We start from the raw sequence: 16,157 nt of genomic DNA, 5'->3' as shown, positions 1-16,157 counted from the left end.
ATCAGCGCATAGCAGCGGGCCGCTGCAGCCCAGACAATTTAAGCCCTGTGATAAACATAGCAATTCCTCTAGAAAGCTCCGGAATGGAGGACGAGGAGAGGGGAAAAAGAGAATGAGGAGTGAAACAAGGAATGATAGCCCAGAAAGGGTGAGGGGTGGGACGTGCAAGTATGGATTTGGCCAAAGTATTTGTGTGCTTGTGATGGAGGGAGTCTTGTAGCCTAGTTGCCATGTTGAGAATTGGTTGTAAATTGGAAAATGTTAACAGCTCTCGTGTCTCATAACAGCAGGTTGCTAGACCAGAGGTGGTGTTGTTGTTGTGTGTATGAGAGTAGAGATGGCCCGGTGGCCAATTGGGCATCTGAGGAATGTTCCACTGGCTTTAGCTTCATGCTGTGGAGATAACCGCAGATAGTAATCCCTCAATTCCCAATTACATGTCCACTCATGCCTCCCAATGTCAGAAAGTGTGAAAGGGGGTATTGATTGGCCATCCACCCCACCTCTGTGCCACACTGTGTTCCTTCTCTGCTTCTGTATCAGTGATCAGGGGTCATTTTACAACCTATTCGCAAGCCTAGTTTGTGGTGCCCTTCACTGTATAAACTACACTGCACAAGTAAACAACTCAAACACAACATTGTCAAATCACCAGGCTCCTTTCCCACTGTTCTTCAAGTTTCAGCCTGTGTTGTGGAATATAATGTTTCTCAGTACGCTACGACGTAGCTCTTCAAGTTTCAGCCTGTGTTGTGGAATATAATGTTTCTCAGTACGCTACGACGTAGCTCTTCAAGTTTCAGCCTGTGTTGTGGAATTTAATGTTTCTCAGTACGCTACGACGTAGCTCTTCAAGTTTCAGCCTGTGTTGTGGAATTTAATGTTTCTCAGTACGCTACGACGTAGCTCTTCAAGTTTCAGCCTGTGTTGTGGAATTTAATGTTTCTCAGTACGCTACGACGTAGCTCTTCAAGTTTCAGCCTGTGTTGTGGAATTTAATGTTTCTCAGTACGCTACGACGTAGCTCTTCAAGTTTCAGCCTGTGTTGTGGAATATAATGTTTCTCAGTACGCTACGACGTAGCTCTTCAAGTTTCAGCCTGTGTTGTGGAATTTAATGTTTCTCAGTACGCTACGACGTAGCTCTTCAAGTTTCAGCCTGTGTTGTGGAATTTAATGTTTCTCAGTACGCTACGACGTAGCTCTTCAAGTTTCAGCCTGTGTTGTGGAATATAATGTTTCTCAGTACGCTACGACGTAGCTCTTCAAGTTTCAGCCTGTGTTGTGGAATTTAATGTTTCTCAGTACGCTACGACGTAGCTCTTCAAGTTTCAGCCTGTGTTGTGGAATTTAATGTTTCTCAGTACGCTACGACGTAGCTCTTCAAGTTTCAGCCTGTGTTGTGGAATATAATGTTTCTCAGTACGCTACGACGTAGCTCTTCAAGTTTCAGCCTGTGTTGTGGAATATAATGTTTCTCAGTACGCTACGACGTAGCTCTTCAAGTTTCAGCCTGTGTTGTGGAATATAATGTTTCTCAGTACGCTACGACGTAGCTCTTCAAGTTTCAGCCTGTGTTGTGGAATATAATGTTTCTCAGTACGCTACGACGTAGCTCTTCAAGTTTCAGCCTGTGTTGTGGAATATAATGTTTCTCAGTACGCTACGACGTAGCTCTTCAAGTAAGATATTGTCAAGTTTCATTTGTTTCAGAACCTTAGGGTTTGTACCTAATTGTGCCACCCACCGCTTGTATTTCCCGCCCACACTTTTCCATAAACTCCTCAGAATAGTGCAGATTTATAGGCCAATGAAAACGTTCTTCCTCTGGGATGTCCCAATTGTCTAGGATTCTATATGAAACCTTCATCAAGCTACAGCATTTCCATAACAAACGATGGTCAATCTATTTATCTTTTACCCTAGATGCAGAGGGGAGTAGCCATGGTTACTGTACAAAACTCGAGTCAGTACAGCCACGCTGAAAAACATGGACCGTAGACGCATCTCAAATTTACTTCAAACTTGGGTATTTTATGGGGGTTTGAAATAAAACACAGATGAATACTTTGGCAAATGAAGATAATGAGAAGTTTATCAAAGAGTAGGAAACAATTTTTTTTTTTAACATTGTTCAAATCTATTTCAAGTACTCTGAAATGTAAGGTCATTTTTATCAGTAACTATTGAGAGAACAACATGCTCATAAAATAAGCATCTGTTTGATTGAGTCAAATGGCCCAATGATGTAAGAGGGTTAGGACTTCATAGCTAGATGTATGTGTCATCTAGTGTTTCATAGCTGAAAATGACCACCGCATTATACGGTAATAACTTCTATTGCCTTTTGAGGCAGACTCTCTAAAGTTAAGTAGTGCCCGCAGGATGGTAATAAAACAAGTGTTCTTTGTTAATATGTCTGTTTGGAAACATTTATTAAAATAATACTGGCTAAATCAAACATGCCACAACCAAACATCCCTAAATGTGAGGAAAGGAAAAACCTAAATGTGAGGAATCAGTAATAGAGATAAGGCTTTGTCAAGGAGTTCATTTAATGCAGTGTTTCTTAATCATGGTCCTGGGTGCCCAAAGGGTGCACGTTTGAGTTTTTTCCCCTAGCACCAGACAACTGATTCCACCAATCAAAGGTTTGATGATGAGTTGATTAGTGGAATCAGGTGTGTAGTGCTAGGGCAAAAACTCTAATTAGCAGGACCAGGATTATGAAACACTGATTTAATAAACTACAAAGAATCTCAAATGAAACAAATAATGTAGCTGATTTTGTCGTTTATGTAATTCAAATCTGTAAAGAAGTCATTTAATATTTTGTCTTACACACATAGAAAATAAGATATAAAAATACATTATAAACTTAGAACAATGGCTGCAAATAGACATACTGTTTTCTCATAGGCAATCATTTGGGTATGGTTACACACAATTCATGGAGTAAATGCTAACAGAATCAGTTGAGTTTGACAGCATGGAGTCCTGTAACACGCTTGATTTGCACACTCAGAAAAAAACACCAGATCAAGGATAATGCTGTCAAAATAGCATATAAAAACCTCTGATAATAGCATAACATGCATGTTATTAAGGGATGGGATTGCCATGCTTTATTGGCTATGATATGTTTTCACTCACAACCAATAAAACCATTCGTTTGCCACCATTCTTTTATCACCAATAACAATTTATTGTAAAATATTTGTCTTAATTCAAAGTCAATCCATTATCGTAAATAATAATAAGATTACTAATAACAATGATAATAATAAGTATGACAATAATCATAATCATAATAATTATTGAGAATACATACTAATTCATCATTTATAACTGATAATAATAATAATATGCAATTGCACTACAGAACAAAGTCCGAAACATAATACCGAGACTGAAACTAAACGGCACATTAAGACACAATCTGAGACACAGAGACTCTCCATAAACCACTAGAGGCCATTCTGTTGCATAGTAAATAAAGAAGGGGATGTGGAGCAATGTTTTGGTGTAGACTGGGAAGTACACACAGGCTTTACAGTCAAACCACCTAGTTACCGCAATCACATAAACCCTTCACCTAGAACTACCACAGATGCCGAGTCAGCAGATGTCCGGTCACTGAGACTACCGACCCAATACTCCTCTATAGTAAATCAGGAGGGCACAAAAAGACAAGTCCTCATCTCATGTGATGGTTGTTATTATGGTCGAGAGCTCAGCTGGGATGTCCATGCCAATGACAACTCCTACATAAGGCCAGTCCAGAACAGCACATATAACAGTGAAACACAGTCTATTTATAAAGAACCACAGACCCTCCACTCAAAGAAAGGTAAAGACATGCTCGACTATCTGGAGAATGTCGAGAAAAACCCTTGGGACTGTCCTGGCATGAGTAGCTACTACTACTGGATATAATAATTGGGCGACTCTGAGCTGAGGCCCTCATCAACAGACAAAGACATAATACTATTTGTCCATTTAGGACATTGATAGGACTGTGTAGACACCGACTCGGACAGTATTGGTATACTCAGTGCCGGCTCTATCATTTTGAGGGCCCTAAGAGAGATTTGGTTGGGGGGAGGCTCCCCCCACCAAGCGGGCACATTTTTTTTGTGCCCCTGCCCCCCCCCCTCTTGATGACGGAGAGACAAATTCGTTCTAAAGTAAATGTCCTGCAATTCTACACATTTTGTGTAGAGAAAATGCTGCAGTTTTAAAGCAAGTTTTCTGCAGTTCTATAGATTTTGCTATGTGGGGCGGAGAGAATTATGTTTCAATTTCATAACACATTTCAGGCAACTCTACTCATTATGCCATTGGGGCAGAGAGATTTATTTGTATTTTTACAGTTTCAAACCTCATTTCCTGCAATTCTACCAATTTTACCATGGTGTAGAGAGAAATCGTTGCAGTTTTAAAGCTCATTTCCCTGCAATTCTACATATTTTGCCCATATTAATCCAATGAGTCACACGGCGACGCTGGCACGAGTTGGACTTCTTATGTTGCTTATGCCTGGAGCCGGCCCTGGGTATACTACTGATATTACTACTCGATGGAGCACAGGAGGCTGCTGAGGGGAGGACGGCTCATAATAATGTCTGGAATGGAGTAAATGGAATGGCATCAATCACATGGAAACCCCAGGAGGTCGGCGGCACCTTAATTGGGGAGAGCAGACTTGCGGTAATGACTGGAGCGGAATCAGTGGAATGGGATCAAATACACCAAACCCACGGTGTCCAGGTGTTTGATGCCATTCCATGTGTTCGGTTCCAGCCATTATTATGAGCCATCCTCCCCTCAGCAGCTTCCTGTGATTGAAACCATGTGTTTGACGTGTTCGATACCATTCAATTTATTCCATTCCAGCCATAACTATGAACCCGTCCTCCCCAATTAAGTTGCCACCGGCCTTCTGTGCTATGGAGCCACCAAAAAGTACTCTTGTGTACCTACGGAAAGGGACCTACTGTGTCTGTCTAGTGAAACAACAAGGCAGAGGTGACTGACTCCGTCTCAGGGCGTCTCTCAGTGGCTGACAGACTGTGTGTACTGACTTGTCCTGCAGCTTAAAGGCTGATGACACATTCAGATATCACAAACCATGTGAGTAAAATAAGGCACTTTGTCGTTTTTTTTTTACACTTCAGTTAAATCCTCAACCCCGAATTGAAATGAAAGGTTGTTTTGGTCTTCACTCTCCATCCACAGAAAGAAAACAGGATAGTTTTCATGACATAAAGGGTTTCGTTACAAATTTCTCTCTACAATAGTCGAAGGTATAAAAGACTATGTTTTTGAAAAATATATATTTTTTTCATTTTCCATGAGCACCCATGTGTAATAAAAGTGTCTATTTTCTTCACATTGGTGCTCTCCCCCATTTTTACACATGTATCTACAATTTCAATACATTTGTACAGCAGATAGGCAAGCATGGCTTTTACATCCTCAAAGAAACAGTTGACTGAAAGGAATGTCTTTATGGCAGAAAAACAACAACGACAATGCCAGGTAACGGGCCAGGTACTCTCCCTTCTATAGTCTTGAAACTCTCTGTTGGACCCCAGGGACGAGATGAAATCAGATGACGTGTTAACTGGCGATAGCCGACACCCGACACAGTGGATGTTTTGGCGGTGTCGGAGGTGTAACTGCATTGCAGGTGTCAAATTGGTGAGCAGCTGCTCTTGATCACTGTCACAAAGCCACGCCCATCCCACTCGCGTTAGGAAGTGCCGAAGAAGAAAGTGTAGGCTACATAGAAATAATGACGCCAAATCATTCAATGAAATAATGAGAATTTCTAGGTGTAGATTACATCTCATATTCCAGTGATTGAACTTGTGATCAAGGCTGCATGGAATTTCTCTTAATGTGACTCCGTGCAGCCAATGGTAATGTCCGCTTTGGGTATAATGCCAGGAACCACTTGTGGATTTGACAGCTCTAACGCAGTTTCACCTCTGACACACAGCCAAAACAACCACTATGCAGATTGTCTGATTGAATAGAGACCCTATTCTCTCTTCAAGTCCTGCTTAAATGAAACCCCCTCAGTCTTCATGTCATAAAAGACCCAGGACTTCATAGTCAGTGAAGAGAGATGAGTCATCAGTTGGCAGGGGTAGATAGAGAGGGAGATATATATATGTATATATATGTATATATATATATATATATATATATATATATATATATATATATATATATATATATATATAGAGAGAGAGAGAGAGAGAGAGAGAGAGGTGGCAGGACTCACCACGCTGCTATACATTCATAGTCAGCTCAGTTACCATGACAGTGGGAAGGTCACCTGGGCGATGTGGCAGGTCCAGGGGGTACGGTGATTTTGGGCGGTCAGGGAGTGGAGGTTTGCATCCTTCTTGATCTTCCGGAGGCGACCAAAGGGGCGTTACCAGGGTGTTTTAGAGTGTGGTGTGTTTGGGGGTTGCTTGGCGGGGACTCGGTCAGGGAGGATAAGAGGGGGCATATCAGACCTTATTGCTTAACAATGATTCAGTGCAGGTCTAGAGCCAGTATCTGTCCCCCTAATAAGCAGACTAGGCAGGCAGGAGGGGGCTGCCAAGCCATTGTAGTGTGTCCATTAGTCAGGTGATGAGAAGCTGTGCCTTGACTGACTGTAACAAGCCAAGGCTGCTTTTTTCCCCTTCTACCAAAGAACTGATGTGCGGGCAATGGCCAGGTCGTCATTGGTTGAAGATTTCAGAAGGTCAGGGGTTAGTTGCCAGTGGCGGCTGGGGGGGGGGGTGTTAAGAAACAAACAAACAGAAAAGAGAGAAATTATATAAAGGAGAGAAACAAAAATGAAAGGAAAGAAAAAAGATAGAGGAGATTAGTCTCAGCTAGCGACAGCAGGATGACAACATGGCTTAACTAATCAGAGCTATACCATGCATCCATTCAATCCACCATGCAATTTCGCCACAACTGCGATCGACCAATCTACACGTGACACCATATGTTTCCATATGCTTTGTCGGAAATGAAAACAATTCATGCATCCTTCTGTTTGTTTAGATAAAAGGACAATTCATATGATGGGTTGATTGAATCCAAGAGTTGAGCAAGAGCTACTCATCTAAATCCTCACAATGTCGTAAAGTCATGAAAGCATGATTTTACATAACATGAAAGACAGTAACCCTTCAGCTCACGTGTTAAAAAGGAGGGAATTAAAAAAGACAATTACAGTAGTTCTAAATGGTTAGTAGCAGTCAAGTAAACGGACAGTAAATCAGAGGGAAAGATCCAAACGAGATGGAGGAAGGTATAGTCGTGGACAACAGTCAGTAAAGTTATTGTTACCTGACTGCTAATAAGTATTAGAGCACTTCAGTGGTTCAAGAGTCAAGCAGCTAGTAGTGGTGGAAGTGAATATGAATAAGTCTCATTGTTTGGGAATTAATTCATTTAGAGAGGTTACAGTGAGAAATTCAAGAAGTCCACACCGCTGTGGAAAAAAATCATTTTAGGCCAAAACGGTGTTTGTCATTTAAAAAAAAAAAACTCAATATCATTTTTTTTATTGCCTTTTCAAAGTATGTTTTCTATTTACAACAAGCATGAAAATCTTTGCTTTAATGATACAAAGCAACACTACATGGTATTTTCTAAAATAGCACACTAGCCATGAAACGTTAAGCTGTGAGCATGCCAAAGCCATCACTTCAGCCAGTGCCCTCAGCTTAGGAGACAATATACAATTCACAGGACACAATATAACATGCACTTGCATATAAACACTGAAAAGGTCCTGTCTTTTGTTTAAAGCCCTAAAATATATTCAAAAATAGAGGACATTTTCTAAAGTGGTGCTATAAAGCTGCTATGATGGATATGTGTCTTTCCTACAAATAGCCCTATAGAATAATCCTTGCTATTTCTGACATTTCATATACATTCCTGCTTTATATTTTATATATATATATTTATATATATATTTCAAGAAGCCACAAGTAAATACTATTTTCTTTGCAACAACAAAACATTTAAAGAAGCTTTACAGTAAAACATTTTTTTTGTGTTTTTTTTTTATTCTCAAGTGGAACATTTCTGGTAAATGCATTCACACTCTGGCAATTTCTCATCCAAAATGGACCCTAGAATTCTCTGTCCACAGTGGTCCGTTCAAGATGTATGCAGCTTAGATCATATGTTTCATTTCATCGTCTGAGGTTCTGCCATTCTGACTGCAGCAGAGGAGATGAAGAATGCTTTTGACTTATAAAACAAAAATACTAATTCAGTGCAAAATAAGATTTGTGCCTGTAGTCTCTCTTTTCAAATGAAGCAACAATCAAACAGACGTAAAGAATAGAAGAAAGGCTTCTTTACCAGATTGACAAAATATTGTACATCTTACTGTACATTTACATTTACATTTAAGTCATTTAGCAGACGCTCTTATCCAGAGCGACTTACAAATTGGTGCATTCACCTTATGACGTCTTATGACTGTATTAAGAGCTTAAGAACTGTATCGTTGAGAGCTGTTGTAAAAATGCTTTCTAATGCACTGTAAAGTGTCCAGAGGAATATCGAAATAGGATATACTGTATACAGCACCTTCAGAACGTATTCAAACCCTTTTACATTTCACAGATTTTGTTGTGTTATAAAGTGGGATTAAATGGATTTTATTGAAAAAAAGATTGTCAATGATCTACACAAAATACTCTGTAATGTCAAAGTGGAAGATTTTTTATTTATTATTTATTTATTATTTATTTATTTATTATTATTTATCTGTCAAGATACCACCAGAGCATTTTCCCAGCAGCATACCACCCTGCATCCCACCGCTGGCTTTAACCAGCAGCATACCACCCTGCATCCCACCGCTGGCTTTAACCAGCAGCATACCACCCTGCATCCCACCGCTGGCTTTAACCAGCAGCATACCACCCTGCAAAAGCCTCAAAAGCTAAGAAAGGTTGGTCCGGGTCAGTCCCTAGATAGGACACCAGATGCTGCTGGAAGTGGTGTAGGACTCTGTCCTCTTGTCCCCCCCCCCCCCCCCCCAAAAAAATATCCCAATAACACAAGGCAGTGATTGGGGACATTGCCCTGTGTAGTGTGCTGTCATTCATCCCCCTTCTCTCCCCTAAACCTATTCCCCAGGTTGTTGCTGTAAATGAGAACGTGTTCTCAGTCAATTTACCGGGTTTAAATAAATAAATAAAAAGATGGTCATTGATCATTGTTAGACAGCCATTTTCAAGTCTTGCCATAGATGTTCAAGCCGATTTAAGTCAAAAATGTAACTATGCCAGTCAGGAACATTCACTGTCATCTTGGTAAGCAACAGTGTATATTTGGCCTTGTGTTTTAGGTTATTGTCCTGCTGAAAGGTGAATTTGTCTCCCAGTGTCTGGTGGAAAGCAGGCTGAACCAGGTTTCCCTCTAGGATTTTGTCTATGCATAGCTGTATTCCATTTATTTTTATCCTACAAAACTCCCTCGTTCTTGCCGATGACAAGCATACCCATAGCATGATGCAGCCAACATCATTCTTCAAAATATGAAGAGTGGTACACAGCGATGTGTTAGGTTAGATTTGCCTCAAACATAATGCTTTGTATTCAGGAAAAAACGTGTATTTCTTTGCCACATTTTTGCACTATTACTGTAGCGCCTGCCTTATTGCAAACAGGATGTATGTTTTGGAATATTTTTTTTCCTACAGGCTTCCTTCTTTCCACTCTGTCATTTATGTTAGTAATACAATGTTGTTGATCCATCGTCAGTTATTTCCTGTCACAGCCATTAAACTCTGTAACTGTTGTAAAATCACCATTAGCCTCATGGTGAAATCACTGAGCGGTTTCCCTCTTCTCCGGAACTGATTTAAGAAGGGGGCCTGTATCTTTGTAGTGATTGGGTGTATTGATACACCATCAAATGTGTACAATTAATTACTGCACCATGCTCAAAGTGATATTCAATGTCTGTTTTTTTTACCCATCTACCAATAGGTGCCCTTCTTTGCGAAACATAGGAAAACCTCCATGGTCTTTGTGGTTGAATCTGTGCTTGAAATTCACTGCTTGACTGAGGGACCTTAAAGATCATTGTATGTGTGGGGTAGAGAGATGGGGTAGTCATTTAAAAATCATGTTAAACACTACTATTGCACACATAGTCCATGCAACTTATGTGACTTGTTAAGCATATTATTACTAGGCTTACTAGGCAAAAGGGTTGAATACCTACTGACTCAAGACTTAAGCTTTTGATTTTTAATTTGTAAACATTTCTAAAAACAATTCCACCTCGACATTATGGGGTATTATGGGGTATTATGGGGTATTATGGGGTATTATGGGGTATTATGGGGTATTATGGGGTATTGTCTACATCACTGACACAACCTCTCAACTTAATTCATTTTAAATCCAGTTTGTGAATACTTTCTGAAGGCACTGTAAATCTCTAGACCCCAATTGATTGACGTACTCATTCGATAGTGTATTTACCATTTTGAGACCGTTCAACAGCTTTGCCAATATGAGCTGATGAAAAGGCCCAGATCTCAGACGCCATCTTAGCTTCCTCCCTGCTTCCACCTCTTACACACAGGCTTGACCGGTTGGCCTGCACTCAATCCCCCCTGCCTCATGGTTCAACCCCCCAAACCGCACTGATACGTCAATCATATTACGTTGTGTTACCGTAATGTTTGAATAAAGCAAAGTTTTAATGGTGTAAAACTGTTCATCAGAGTGTGGGAGCCAAACGTATGAAGAGGTCGATTGAATACAGGCTTTTGTGCAATTTCATCGGATGTTGGTTTGTCATTTAATTTGTCAGTAACCTATCCGTTACCATTATTATCATGTATTATCATTATGGGTTTGACCTTTTAGTAATAATACCCTTTATATAATATGCACTTCTTAAGTAACTCCATATTACAGTTATTTTTATATTAATTTATTTGTTTTAGGGCAGATTTGAGCTATCAAGTTTTCAGAGGCAATTCACAGACAGCGCTACAGTGCCGAAACCTGAATATCCTTAGACCCAGTTTTCATATACTGTTAATTATATATGTTAATTGTTCCACATCATCTAGCAGCAACAAAAAAAAAGGGTGATTCGTGAATTGGACTTATTGAAACAGTATTACAATTGAATCAATTTCACTGCGTTTTCAACTTCAACGTATGTACTAAAATGTAGGTTGATTTATCCCAAAAAAATGTAGGCAGTTTTTCAATTGGCATTTGCATCCTATTTTCTGGCACATTGCAAACACTGGCTTGATTGGGGACAAGGAATGATCTGTAGTGAAATGTGATGATACACAGTGTGGGTGTATGTACAAGGCACACTTGGTGTATTAAGCACCGCGGGTATAAGGATGAAACAGAGAAAAGGCACTGATAGAGAACAGACCCCGTAGACCCCTTGTTGCTCGCGTACTTTGACAAATGGTTTCTTCTCTGGTTTACTACCTCGGTGATTCTCAGTATTCAGTGGGAGTATTACAAGGACTTCGAGAAGAAGGTGTGACTCATGTGGACGTTAGAGAGCGAAAGCTCTGACTGTTGTGTTTGTTGACCTTATCTGCGGAATAAAACCATTCCCAGTCTATAGCCTACCACCTGTCCATCCCTCTTTTCTTATGATGCCGTTGTTGAGACTTCAAATATATATATGACATGACAGGTTTACACTTCTGTGTTGTCCTTGACAATACGATGGGTCAGATTCTCAAAACATTCATTTCCTCAAACAAATAAATACAAATGGACATCATTTATCGATTAAAACGCTACATTATCCACGTAAGAAGCTTTAAGTGCATTTGAAATAAAATTGCAACCTCCTCGTTGAACGGAGGGGGGGGGGACTAAAATACAGGTCATTTGATCTTCTTTTTTTAATAAAGGGGTATAGTCCATTATTTGTCATCGACATCATGTCTGATTCATAAAGTCATCGAAATAATAGAGTGGAGTAGTTTTTTTGTTTTCTTAAATGCAGGTGTGTATGTTCGTGTCTCTACCTAGATAGCAAAAGCATCATTTGGCTACTGTGTTGTGGTCACTAGTTCTCAATAATCACCTTGTACAGCCCTCCACGTACGCACTCTGAGAACAAATGTATTCCAAATAAATCTTTCTCAGAGGCCACGACGAGGAAGGGTGCGCAGTATGTTGCATCACATCACAAACCGGAACGACTAGCTGAACAATTTGTACATGTTGCAAAACAGATCAGGACCAACAGTGAGCAGGCATCGGCAATAACACACAAAAGCATAGGAGCTAAACTAACCTCGGTCTGCGGTCACTATCCTTTGGTAAGGATGGACCCGCAGTTCGTGCCTTCGAACCTTAGTAGTCACTGCACCTGCTCGGATTGCAACAACATGGACCAAAACAAGGATTAGGCCATTTCCTCCTTCGCCGTTTCCATCAAGTCAATTCGTCATATCATCAAGGTTTATACGACCAAACACGTAACACAATTAGGAAAAAAATCTTTAGAAATACATGTTAAGGCACAAATTATACTCATATACTTCATCGTAACAAGGAGAAATCTTGGACATAGTAGCACTTGTGACTATGGAGTAACCTTGACTGTAAGGATCCATTGTTTTCTAGTCCTTGTTACAAATTTGCAGAAATTAGGCATTTATGCACACACACACACACACACACACACACACACACACACACACACACACACACACACACACACACACACACACACACACACACACACACACACACACACACACACACACACACACACACACACACACACACACACACACACACACAGAGGGGAGCTTTACTAGTCACATAATCTCAGGTTGAGCATCAGGAAGTGCATCTCTTCAGTTATTCGTTTTAAATATAATACTGATCACTCACTCTCTGGTTAAAGCCCAGAGATGAAAGCTTTTAGGCACATTTGCAGTAGTAAAAAAAATGAACATCTCTTATGAAATAAAAAATAAAAAGAATAGGTAGAAAAAAAGGCAATGAATTAAGTGATTAGTAAAGCGTGACAGTATTGTATAGATTTTCAATCCCAGACATAGCAGTCAGTGGAACAGTCTCATACCGTAGGTCTGCGAAAATATACTTATATGAATGTGTGTACAGGATGCACATACACACTCACACATAATGCATGGCGTTAAGGCCCGTGCCTCTTCGGGGAGGTTTGGCCGGTGTAAACATCAGTAGTGAGGGAGCCTGCCAGTCTGTCTGTCTTTCTATCTGTCTGCCTGTCTGTGTCTTTCTATCTGTCTGTCTGCCTGTCTGTGTCTGTCTGTCTGTCTGTCTGTCTGTCTGTCTGTCTGTCTGTCTGTCTGTCTGTCTGTCTGTCTGTCTGTCTGTCTGTCTGTCTGTCTGCCTGCCTGCCTGCCTGCCTGCCTGCCTGCCTGCCTGCCTGCCTGCCTGCCTGTCTGTCTGTCTGCCTGTCTGCTTGTCTGCCTGTCTGCCTGTCTGCCTGTCTGTCTGTCTGCCTGCCTGCCTGTCTGTCTGTCTGTCTGTCTGTCTGTCTGTCTGTCTGTCTGCCTGTCTGCCTGTCTGCCTGCCTGTCTGCCTGTCTGTCTGTCTGTCTGCCTGTCTGTCTGCCCGGCTCTTGGTTCATTACACTCAAGGCAGCTGTGAAACAAAAGCACATGTGTCAACACTCAAATCGGATGAGGGGCTCAGTAAGGATCCGTGAAACTCTTTTAGCCTTTCGTGGGGAAAGCCACACCTATTGAATAAAGGAAGGGAACGGTGAATTAGTGCCAGGAGTTCCTGTCCTTTGAGAAACAACACACTACCAGGCCCCTATTCCCGAAGCCATTTTAGGACACTCCGTTTGAGTCAATGCAAAAATGTGTTATACAAAAGGGCTATGTTGTTCACTCACTGACTGTCGTTTGGGCTACACTTGAGCTGAAAGTCTCATTCTGTGAATATTTTTCATGAGAGTGAAGTTAAGACTGTCAGTGTCTGGACAGAATGTCCTAAAATCCCTTTGTGAATAAAGCCTGTGAAGCCGAGACACTTTAACTGCAGGTGCCCCATCGCCAACACACACCATCTCCTCCATTGGCTCCGCAAGCCCTCTCTGTCGACCCCATATGACCCCTCACCGTCCTCATGTTACCCCTCAGGACGCCCCCAAGCCACACCCAGAGAGAGGGGGACGCCCCCAAGGGGGGTCTGCAGCAAGGTGGTGCTCAGTTCTCCCTCATCATCATAGACAAATATATCATCATCATCAGGACAGGAAATCAAAAAGGGTTGATCAGTAACACACACGTCACTTTGAACAGACATTAAAAGAGGAAGGGCCGAGGCTTCCCCTTGTGGCTTGTGGTTGCTCAGAGAGGGCCAATCCTCAACCAGTCCAGCGTGTGGTGGCGGGGAGGGAGGAGGGGGGATGAGGAGGTGGGTGTGTGTTGTTTGAGGGGGTGGAGGGAAAGAGGGAGGGAAGGGACGTTTCTTTAAAAGGGAGGCCGGTTGCAGGGCTCTCCTCGCTGCACAGTGATGGGAAAGTGACAGGTCTGAAACCCCAGGTAGAGGGGCAGCTCTTCGGCCTTTGAGGACGCTGTATAGGTCACACAAGAGAGAGAGACAGGGTGAAATCTTCACTGGGCTCCGCCTCTCCTCGACCACCCACCCCTTCACAGTAACACCCCCACCCACCCAGCCTCACTCACCCAACCCCCCGCCCCCCAACCCAGAATCCCCTCTCCCCTCTCCCTTCACCCAGACACAGTTGGAGGCTTGGTCCACTGCATTAGGCGGAACTCTGGCTACTAATGGCTGACACCCTGGCTGTCTGGAATGTGCTCAACCCAATTGGACACGCTGCTGTTGACCTTTTGGTGAATTGGTAACAGTTCAGATTTACAATGTGCCTTTGGGTACAGTCTGTCTTAATGGAGTCAAGTCGCGTTTGTAATATGATATTTTCTAAAGTGGCTTTTTTTCAAAGCCATAGGGCTGCGTGTGTATGCAGGGACTGGGAGAGAGGAGGGGAAGGACCCTTTTCCGAATGAAACCGCTCCCTCTTATAAATCACAGAGCCAGTAGAGCTCTTAACTTCCAGTTCATTTATGCACACATTTCTTAAAGGGCTTTTTAGAGGAGAGAATTGTCTCATGATAGTGAAAAGAAAGATGCAGTAAAGAGCTGGAATGTTTTTTTCTTTCTTTCTGTTGCTGACCCCTCTCTTTCAGTGGTATCTCCTGGGAGGCTGGGGAGGGCGAGGGCGAGAGACGGGGAGTGTGGTATTATTCTGAGGGGGGGGGGTCGTCACAAAAGTGTGAATGGGGGGGGGGGCGTATTTAGGAAGAGTGGCGCAGGATCAGCGTGGGGGCGGGATTCCACTGGCCATGGGGGTGGTGGTGTTGGTGGGGGGCTGCGGGGCAATCGCAGGGGCACGCATGCTTACCTAACACCCCGCTGGAGTCGATGGGGTACTCCAGGATGGAGGTGGCAGGGGCCAGCGTGTAGGGGTAATCGTAGGGCGACGCGTATATGAGGCCCGACTCGGGACCCTGGGTCATGACGCCCGGGTGGGGCGAGCCGTTGGGCATGCAGGTCTGGATCTGTCGGATCAGGGGCATTAGGGTGGGGCCGGCCGGGGTGGAAGTGCGCAGGGCGTTCTGGGGCATGGGGGCGGGGCCGGCGATGATGCGGGGCGCCTGGGCGTTCGCTGCAAGAGAGAAGGCAAGGGCAGCTGGAGTGAGCGGGAAAACACGGGAGGAGAATGTGGAGGAGGAGGAAGAGGGAGGGGTGTGTGGAGAGACCAGAGGGGGAGGAGAGGTGGAGGAGGAGGAAGAGGGAGGGGTGTGTGGAGAGACCAGAGGGGGAGGAGAGGTGGAGGAGGAGGAAGAGGGAGGGGTGTGTGGAGAGACCAGAGGGGGAGGAGAGGTGGAGGAGGAGGAAGAGGGAGGGGTGTGTGGAGAGACCAGAGGGGGAGGAGAGGTGGAGGAGGAGGAAGAGGGAGGGGTGTGTGGAGAGACCAGAGGGGGAGGAGAGGTGGAGGAGGAGGAAGAGGGAGGGGTGTGTGGAGAGACCAGAGGGGGAGGAGAGGTGGAGGAGGAGGAAGAGGGAGGGGTGTGTGGAGAGACCAGAG

The 16,157-nt window shown here is 43.0% G+C and overlaps 1 protein-coding gene across 2 annotated transcripts in view; it reads right to left on the bottom strand.

Annotated features, from left to right (window-relative positions):
• Window positions 1-6,255: 6,255 nt before the first annotated feature.
• Window positions 6,256-16,157, bottom strand: part of LOC124038175 (protein quaking-like) — a 120,747-nt gene continuing 110,845 nt past the window's right edge. The window contains exons 6-8 of one of the 2 annotated variants that reach the window (XM_046353704.1): window positions 15,471-15,758; window positions 12,336-12,410; window positions 6,256-6,787 (exon numbers count right to left, since the gene is read on the bottom strand). In XM_046353704.1, coding sequence (XP_046209660.1) covers window positions 6,771-6,787; window positions 12,336-12,410; window positions 15,471-15,758 — 380 coding nt within the window. In that variant the 3' untranslated portion in view covers window positions 6,256-6,770. Of the gene's footprint in view, window positions 6,788-12,335; window positions 12,411-13,546; window positions 14,622-15,470; window positions 15,759-16,157 lie in introns of those variants that run through there. The other variant, XM_046353702.1, reaches the window with a different exon arrangement.

This window comes from Oncorhynchus gorbuscha, linkage group LG06 (assembly GCF_021184085.1).
Source record: "Oncorhynchus gorbuscha isolate QuinsamMale2020 ecotype Even-year linkage group LG06, OgorEven_v1.0, whole genome shotgun sequence".
Classification (NCBI taxonomy): Eukaryota; Metazoa; Chordata; class Actinopteri; order Salmoniformes; family Salmonidae; genus Oncorhynchus; species Oncorhynchus gorbuscha.
This window is presented reverse-complemented; position numbering and strand designations above follow the sequence as displayed.